This window comes from Electrona antarctica (genome assembly GCF_951216825.1).
Source record: "Electrona antarctica genome assembly, chromosome: 12".
Taxonomy (NCBI): domain Eukaryota; kingdom Metazoa; phylum Chordata; class Actinopteri; order Myctophiformes; family Myctophidae; genus Electrona; species Electrona antarctica.
The window spans coordinates 3105930-3115592 of NC_136793.1; the positions used below are offsets into that span (position 1 = coordinate 3105930).

At 45.0% G+C, this 9663-nt stretch overlaps 1 protein-coding gene across 1 annotated transcript; it reads left to right on the top strand.

The window, feature by feature from the left end:
- Positions 1-685: 685 nt before the first annotated feature.
- cmlc1 (cardiac myosin light chain-1) lies at positions 686-8390 on the top strand (the record flags this gene model as incomplete). Its single annotated transcript, XM_079515648.1, has 3 exons — positions 686-850; positions 2624-2788; positions 8103-8390. The coding sequence occupies 3 exons, from the start codon at positions 686-688 to the stop codon at positions 8373-8375; spliced, it is 603 nt and encodes a 200-aa protein (XP_079371774.1). The 3' UTR covers positions 8376-8390.
- Positions 8391-9663: the final 1273 nt, after the last annotated feature.

Below are 9663 nucleotides of genomic sequence, written 5' to 3' on the forward strand. Positions count from 1 at the left end.
GTGTGTGTGTGTGTGTGTGTGTGTGTGTGTGTGTGTGTGTGTGCGCGCGCGCGTGCGTGTGTTGGCTCTTACAGTAGGAATGTTAATGGCTGTGCCTCCTATCAGGGCCCTTAAGGGTCCTGCCAACACACACACACACACACACACACACACACACACACACACACACACACACACACACACACACACACACACACACACACACACACACACACACACACACACACACACACACATACACACACACACACACACACACCCCTCTGGAGATTAGCTAGGCCGTAATGTGGAATGTTTCTATTCTGGTTGTGTGTCCTTCTATAGTCAGATCTGTACTGCTGCTGATAGGCCCAGAGGACGCGCACGCACGCACACACACACACACACACACACACGCACACGCACACGCACACGCACAGAACAGACAGACAGACAGACAGACAGACAGACAGACAGACAGACAGACAGACCTCCATGAATTCAAGGTGAGTAATTGTTTGGGTGAAATACTCCTTTAATCTCTCTCTCTCTCTCTCTCTCTCTCTCTCTCTCTCTCTCTCTCTCTCCTCCTCCTCAGTATATAAACCCCTCCAACACAACTCCATCTATTCTTGTCTCTTCGTGTGTGTCTCTCTCTCTCTCCCTGTCTCTCTGTGTCTCTCTCCCCCCTCTCTCTCTCTCCATCATGGCTCCTAAGAAGGTGGAAGCTAAGAAGCCGGAGGTGAAGAAGCCCGTCGAGGCTAAGACGGATGAGGCTCCGCCGACTCCGTCCAAACCGGCCGAGCCTGAACCTCCCAAACCTCCCGAGGTGGACCTGAAGAGCGTGGTCCTGGACTTCAGCCCCGACCAGGTAATACGGGACGTTATTTAACCCATTTTGGTGTTTTACTTTTAAGCGTTACGTTATACTTTAGCTATTGAAAAATAGCAGATTTACAAGCTCATAGCGCGCCACCGAGTGGCGCGCTATGAGCTTGTAGATCTGCTATTTTTGAAAAGTTGTGAAAATGTGGCACAAATCTTTGAATATATATTTCAGAGAGAACATTTTTAACTCAAATATTTGCTTCTGGGGGGTCCCTGGAACAACATATTGTGTGTGTGTGTGTAACATACACAGTGCTGCCTTGATCCCGCCTCTAGCTGCCGCTGATTGGCCAGGCCGTTTTGTGGCCGGGCATCAAGTCTGCCTGAGAGTTCCCAGATGGGAGCAGGAGGGGGGAACCCAGTGCACTCTCTGCTGCCCCATCTGGCGGAGTCAGGTTAGGTCTGTGGCCCAATAGAGATAATTCTGGGGGTCCTTGACATGAAAAAGGTTGAGCACAACTGACATAGAAACATGGGTTTTTCAGAAAACTATTAGGATTCAGAAGCCTTTTTTCAATCGACATCAGTCCAAAATGGGTTAACCTCCATCTGGACTTCAGCCCCGACCAGGTAATACGGGACGTTATTTAACCTCCATCTGGACTTCAGCCCCGACCAGGTAACAATGAATTGCATTTTTATAGGCTCTTCTGTGCACTATACGTGCCTGCTTACTCAAAGCTCTTCACAACGGTCCATTCATTCATACATTGGAAGGTGAACTTCGGTGAACAGTCGACGTCAGCGTCCTCACTTCCCACGTTCACACACCGACGGTGGCGAGCTGAGCTCACACCGAACGGTGGCGAGCTGAGCTCACACCGACCGACTCATTGGAGGCGACGTGGGGTTCAGTGTCTTCTTGCCCAAGGACACTTGGACATGTGGACAGGAGGAGGAGCCGGGATTCGAACCACCGACCCAGGGATCATTGGACGACCTCCTCTACCTCCTGAGCCACAGCCGCCCTAAATACAGGACATTATGTTCTACTTTAGCTATTGAAAAATAGCAGACCTACAAGCTCGTACACGTATGAGCTTGTAGGTCTGCTTTTTTTTTTTTTTTTTTTAATCGTGATAATGTGGCACAAATCTTTGAATATTTTAAAAAATATATTTTTTATCCCATGATTTTGTAACCCATTTTCACCCCTGTGTCATTTATCTTGTGTATCGTGTGTGTGTGTGTGTGTGTGTGTGTGTGTGTGTGTGTGTGTGTGTGTGTGTGTGTGTGTGTGTGTGTGTGTGTGTGTGTGTGTGTGTGTGTGTGTTGGCAGGACCCTTAAGGGCCCTGATAGGAGGCACAGCCATTAACATTCCTACTGTAAGAGCCAACACACGCACGCACGCACGCACGCACGCACGCACACACGCACACACGCACGCACGCACGCACACACACACACACACACACACACACACACACACACACACACACACACACACACACACACACACACACACACACACACACACACACACACACACACACACACACACCAGTGGAGATTAGCTATAGGCTGTATGTAGCCTACGCCTATACGTATGCCCGATGCATTGCGTCGTCAAATAGATTGTCTATTTTTTATGCAGGTCATCATCAGCTTTATTGGAATTCCTCTCTGGTGGAGCTGTTGCCCCCGTGACCCAACTACGGATAAGCGGTTGAAGATGGAGTGTTATGGTGTGACACAATGAAGGCTTTGTGTTCTGCATGGGGGTAACAACACGACGCCTCTCTCCCCCCCCCCCAGATCGAGGAGTTCCGCGATGCCTTCACGCTGTTCGATGAGACCCCTGGTGGTGAGATGAAGATCCGTCTGGCTCAGTGTGGAGACGTGATGCGTGCGCTGGGACACAACCCCACCAACGATGAGGTCATCAAGCTGCTGGGACGGCCCAAAGCAGAGGAGATGCAGGCATGTGATGACCCTTGACCCCCATGACCCTTGACCCCCATGACCCTGACTCTAACCCAACTGCCACCAAACAATCGCGCTCCAAGTATCGTGATGGATGTTAAAATGCATCGTTACACCCTTTACCAGGCCAAGCTGCAGCACAGCACTGCTTAATGTAACATTATATTCATATAATATCTTTAAAGGTATTGTGATTTAAAATGTCTTCATGTTTTCATGTTTTCTGAGCTAAATTACACCCAAAAAAAACCTGAACTCTTAACATCCAGTAGATGTTCTGTGGTCTGGGGGTTTTAACATTCAGTAGATGTTCTGTGGTCTGGGGGGTTTTAACATTCAGTAGATGTTCTGTGGTCTGGGGGTTTTAACATTCAGTAGATGTTCTGTGCTCTGGGGGTTTTAACATTCAGTAGATGTTCTGTGGTCTGGGGGGTTTTAACATTCAGTAGATGTTCTGTGGTCTGGGGGGTTTTAACATTCAGTAGATGTTCTGTGCTCTGGGGGTTTTAACATTCAGTAGATGTTCTGTGCTCTGGGGGTTTTAACATCCAGTAGATGTTCTGTGCTCTGGGGGTTTTAACATTCAGTAGATGTTCTGTGGTCTGGGGGGTTTTAACATTCAGTAGATGTTCTGTGGTCTGGGGGGTTTTAACATTCAGTAGATGTTCTGTGCTCTGGGGGTTTTAACATCCAGTAGATGTTCTGTGCTCTGGGGGTTTTAACATTCAGTAGATGTTCTGTGGTCTGGGGGTTTTAACATTCAGTAGATGTTCTGTGGTCTGGGGGTTTTAACATTCAGTAGATGTTCTGTGGTCTGGGGGTTTTAACATCCAGTAGATGTTCTGTGGTCTGGGGGTTTTAACATCCAGTAGATGTTCTGTGGTCTGGGGGTTTTAACATTCAGTAGATGTTCGGTGGTCTGGGGGTTAACATTCAGTAGATGTTCTGTGGTCTGGGGGTTTTAACATTCAGTAGATGTTCTGTGGTCTGGGGGTTTTAACATTCAGTAGATATTCTGTGGTCTGGGGGTTTTAACATTCAGTAGAGTTTCTGTGGTCTGGGGGTTTTAACATTCTGTAGATGTTCTGTGGTCTGGGGGGTTTAACATTCAGTAGATGTTCTGTGGTCTGGGGGTTTTAACATTCAGTAGAGTTTCTGTGGTCTGGGGGTTTTAACATTCTGTAGATGTTCTGTGCTCTGGGGGTTTAACATTCAGTAGATGTTCTGTGGTCTGGGGGTTTTAACATTCAGTAGATGTTCTGTGGTCTGGGGGTTTTAACATCCAGTAGATGTTCTGTGCTCTGGGGGTTTAACATTCAGTAGATGTTCTGTGGTCTGGGGGTTTTAACATTCAGTAGAGTTTCTGTGCTCTGGGGGTTTAACATTCAGTAGATGTTCTGTGCTCTGGGGGTTTTAACATCCAGTAGATGTTCTGTGCTCTGGGGGTTTAACATTCAGTAGATGTTCTGTGGTCTGGGGGTTTTAACATTCAGTAGAGTTTCTGTGCTCTGGGGGTTTAACATTCAGTAGATGTTCTGTGCTCTGGGGGTTTTAACATCCAGTAGATGTTCTGTGCTCTGGGGGTTTAACATTCAGTAGATGTTCTGTGGTCTGGGGGTTTTAACATCCAGTAGATGTTCTGTGCTCTGGGGGTTTAACATTCAGTAGATGTTCTGTGCTCTGGGGGTTTTAACATCCAGTAGATGTTCTGTGGTCTGGGGGTTAACATTCAGTAGATGTTCTGTGGTCTGGGGGTTTTAACATTCAGTAGATGTTCTGTGGTCTGGGGGTTTTAACATTCAGTAGATGTTCTGTGGTCTGGGGGTTTTAACATTCAGTAGATGTTCTGTGGTCTGGGGGTTTTAACATTCAGTAGAGTTTCTGTGGTCTGGGGGTTTTAACATTCTGTAGATGTTCTGTGGTCTGGGGGGTTTAACATTCATTAGATGTTCTGTGGTCTGGGGGTTTTAACATTCAGTAGAGTTTCTGTGGTCTGGGGGTTTTAACATTCTGTAGATGTTCTGTGCTCTGGGGGTTTAACATTCAGTAGATGTTCTGTGGTCTGGGGGTTTTAACATTCAGTAGATGTTCTGTGGTCTGGGGGTTTTAACATCCAGTAGATGTTCTGTGCTCTGGGGGTTTAACATTCAGTAGATGTTCTGTGGTCTGGGGGTTTTAACATCCAGTAGATGTTCTGTGCTCTGGGGTTTTAACATTCAGTAGATGTTCTGTGCTCTGGGGGTTTAACATTCAGTAGATGTTCTGTGGTCTGGGGGTTTAACATTCAGTAGATGTTCTGTGCTCTGGGGGTTTTAACATCCAGTAATGAAATGAAATGAAATGAAATGAAATCTATATTTACCCAGGGTATCTGGGCTAAGCTCAAGAACTTGTTTCCAGCCAGGCCCTGCTCATAGAACACATTTCATCGTAGTGGTTGATGCCTTGTTCAAGGGCATTTCAGCGGTGGTAATTTTAACGTGTCGGACGGCTGATTTGAACTGGGAACCTTCCGGTATCTAGACCGCGCCGCTATCCGTTCGGCCACCGCTGCCACAGCGGATGTTCTGTAGATGTTCTGTGGTCTGGGGGTTTAACATCCAGTAGATGTTCTGTGCTCTGGGGGTTTTAACATTCAGTAGATGTTCTGTGGTCTGGGGGTTTTAACATTCAGTAGATGTTCTGTGGTCTGGGGGTTTTAACATTCAGTAGATGTTCTGTGCTCTGGGGGTTTTAACATCCAGTAGATGTTCTGTGGTCTGGGGGTTTTAACATTCTGTAGATGTTCTGTGCTCTGGGGGTTTAACATTCAGTAGATGTTCTGTGCTCTGGGGGTTTAACATTCAGTAGATGTTCTGTGGTCTGGGGGTTTTAACATCCAGTAGATGTTCTGTGCTCTGGGGGTTTAACATTCAGTAGATGTTCTGTGCTCTGGGGGTTTAACATTCAGTAGATGTTCTGTGCTCTGGGGGTTTAACATTCAGTAGATGTTCTGTGGTCTGGGGGTTTTAACATCCAGTAGATGTTCTGTGGTCTGGGGGTTTAACATTCAGTAGATGTTCTGTGGTCTGGGGGTTTTAACATCCAGTAGATGTTCTGTGGTCTGGGGGTTTTAACATCCAGTAGATGTTCTATGCTCTGGGGGTTTTAACATTCAGTAGATGTTCTGTGCTCTGGGGGTTTTAACATTCAGTAGATGTTCTGTGGTCTGGGGGTTTAACATTCAGTAGATGTTCTGTGGTCTGGGGGTTTTAACATCCAGTAGATGTTCTGTGCTCTGGGGGTTTTAACATTCAGTAGATGTTCTGTGCTCTGGGGGTTTTAACATTCAGTAGATGTTCTGTGGTCTGGGGGTTTAACATTCAGTAGATGTTCTGTGGTCTGGGGGTTTTAACATCCAGTAGATGTTCTGTGGTCTGGGGGTTTTAAAATCCAGTAGATGTTCTGTGCTCTGGGGGTTTTAACATTCAGTAGATGTTCTGTGGTCTGGGGGTTTTAACATTCAGTAGATGTTCTGTGGTCTGGGGGTTTAACATTCAGTAGATGTTCTGTGGTCTGGGGGTTTAACATCCAGTAGATGTTCTGTGGTCTGGGGGTTTAACATCCAGTAGATGTTCTGTGGTCTGGGGGTTTAACATCCAGTAGATGTTCTGTGGTCTGGGGGTTTTAACATTCAGTAGATGTTCTGTGGTCTGGGGGTTTAACATCCAGTAGATGTTCTGTGGTCTGGGGGTTTTAACATTCAGTAGATGTTCTGTGGTCTGGGGGTTTAACATCCAGTAGATGTTCTGTGGTCTGGGGGTTTTAACATTCAGTAGATGTTCTGTGGTCTGGGGGTTTAACATCCAGTAGATGTTCTGTGCTCTGGGGGTTTAACATTCAGTAGAGTTTCTGTGCTCTGGGGGTTTTAACATTCAGTAGATGTTCTGTGCTCTGGGGGTTTTAACATCCAGTAGATGTTCTGTGGTCTGGGGGTTTTAACATCCAGTAGATGTTCTATGCTCTGGGGGTTTTAACATTCAGTAGATGTTCTGTGCTCTGGGGGTTTTAACATTCAGTAGATGTTCTGTGGTCTGGGGGTTTAACATTCAGTAGATGTTCTGTGGTCTGGGGGTTTTAACATCCAGTAGATGTTCTGTGCTCTGGGGGTTTTAACATTCAGTAGATGTTCTGTGCTCTGGGGGTTTTAACATTCAGTAGATGTTCTGTGGTCTGGGGGTTTAACATTCAGTAGATGTTCTGTGGTCTGGGGGTTTTAACATCCAGTAGATGTTCTGTGGTCTGGGGGTTTTAAAATCCAGTAGATGTTCTGTGCTCTGGGGGTTTTAACATTCAGTAGATGTTCTGTGGTCTGGGGGTTTTAACATTCAGTAGATGTTCTGTGGTCTGGGGGTTTAACATTCAGTAGATGTTCTGTGGTCTGGGGGTTTAACATCCAGTAGATGTTCTGTGGTCTGGGGGTTTAACATCCAGTAGATGTTCTGTGGTCTGGGGGTTTAACATCCAGTAGATGTTCTGTGGTCTGGGGGTTTTAACATTCAGTAGATGTTCTGTGGTCTGGGGGTTTAACATCCAGTAGATGTTCTGTGGTCTGGGGGTTTTAACATTCAGTAGATGTTCTGTGGTCTGGGGGTTTAACATCCAGTAGATGTTCTGTGGTCTGGGGGTTTTAACATTCAGTAGATGTTCTGTGGTCTGGGGGTTTAACATCCAGTAGATGTTCTGTGCTCTGGGGGTTTAACATTCAGTAGAGTTTCTGTGCTCTGGGGGTTTTAACATTCAGTAGATGTTCTGTGCTCTGGGGGTTTAACATTCAGTAGAGTTTCTGTGCTCTGGGGGTTTTAACATTCAGTAGATGTTCTGTGCTCTGGGGGTTTTAACATTCAGTAGAGTTTCTGTGCTCTGGGGGTTTAACATTCAGTAGAGTTTCTGTGCTCTGGGGGTTTAACATTCAGTAGAGTTTCTGTGCTCTGGGGGTTTTCTGGCTCAAACAGGTGCTCTGAGTTTCCTGCTGTTTGTGACGTAAGAGTCCACAAATCCCAATACGAAAAATAAAAATAAATGAAAATTACTGTCATGAAACCTTTACCAGGCCAAGCTGCAGCACATCGCTGCATAACTTTATATTATATTTATAATAATATCTTTACCATTATATTTATATAATATCTTTAACAATATATTTATATAATATCTTCACCAGGCCAAGCTGCAGCACAGGGCTGCATAACTTTATTTTTATAATAATATCTTTACCATTATATTTATAATAATATCTTCACCATTATATTTATAATAATATCTTCACCAGACCAAGCTGCTGGACTTCGACAGCTTCCTGCCGATGCTGCAGCACATTGCGCGCTCCAAGGAGACGGGCAGCTTCGAGGACTTCGTGGAGGGGCTGCGCGTCTTCGACAAGGAGGGCAACGGCACGGTGATGGGCGCCGAGCTGCGCCACGTGCTCGCCACGCTGGGTGAGAAGATGACGGAGGACGAGGTGGACCGCCTGATGGCCGGGCAGGAGGACCAGAACGGACACGTCAACTACACCGACTTCGTCAAGCACATCCTGGCCGGGTAGACCGACCCGAGTCGACCCCGGGACCCCCCCGGTGGTCTCTCATTACCGGTGGTCCCCCTTGAGGGGGAGGTTCCAGGTGGTCCCCCATGCAGCTAAATGATGGAGAGTTTGGTAACCAAATGGACCCTTATTAGATATTTAACTGTGTAACATTTTTACACTCTCTGGCTAGACAAATATGCCTTAAATAGGCCCTCTACAACTAAAATAAAATCTTAAATATTTGATTTCTTTCATAAATAAAGAAACTTTCACTCAATAGGAGCTGCTCCTGTCGCAAGTTGATGATGTCATCTGCCCATTATGGTCCAGCCTAATGGAATTATGGAATTATGGAATGCATATGCTAATAAAAACAAAGTAATACTTCCTAAAGTTAATATGAGCATCAAAGCAATATTGTAAATGTTTTTTATTAGCCTATGCATTCCATAATTCCATAGGGCTGGACCACACATGGACATATGACATCATCAACTTGCGACGAGCAGTTCCTATTGAGTGAAAGATTCTTTATTTATGGGCAAATATAATGTTTTAAGACATATTTGTCTTATTAGCCAGGGATCCTTTTAATCATCTGCATTACTTAATTTACAAGAAGTCTACACGAGTGAATTATGTAGTAAAGATAATTGTTATTTGATTGTTTGCCTGTTGTTTGCCTGTTATCTCAATACATCATGTTATCTCTCCTAATGGTACCAACATCAATACATCACGTTATCTCTCCTAATGGTACCAACATCATGTTATCTCTCCTAATGGTACCAACATCATGTTATCTCTGCTAATGGTACCAACATCATGTTATCTCTCCTAACGGTACCAACATCATGTTATCTCTCCTAATGGTACCAACATCATGTTATCTCTCCTAATGGTACCAACATCATGTTATCTCTCCTAATGGTACCAACACCATGTTATCTCTCCTAATGGTACCAACATCAATACATCACGTTATCTCTCCTAATGGTACCAACATCATGTTATCTCTCCTAATGGTACCCACATCATGTTATCTCTCCTAATCAAATCAAATCAAATCAAATTTTATTTATAGAGCACATTTACAAAGACCAGAAGGTCAACCAAAGTGCTGTACATGAACATATAACAAGCATACAATCAACACAAACAATATAGTAAAACAACATTGAAGCAACACAAGCATTTAGACAGTGCAACTAGGTCAAGCAACATTGAATGCCAGGGAGAAAAGATGTGTTTTAAGCAAAGATTTAAAAGCCTCTAAGGAGCGGGCAGACTTAATATATAGGGGTAA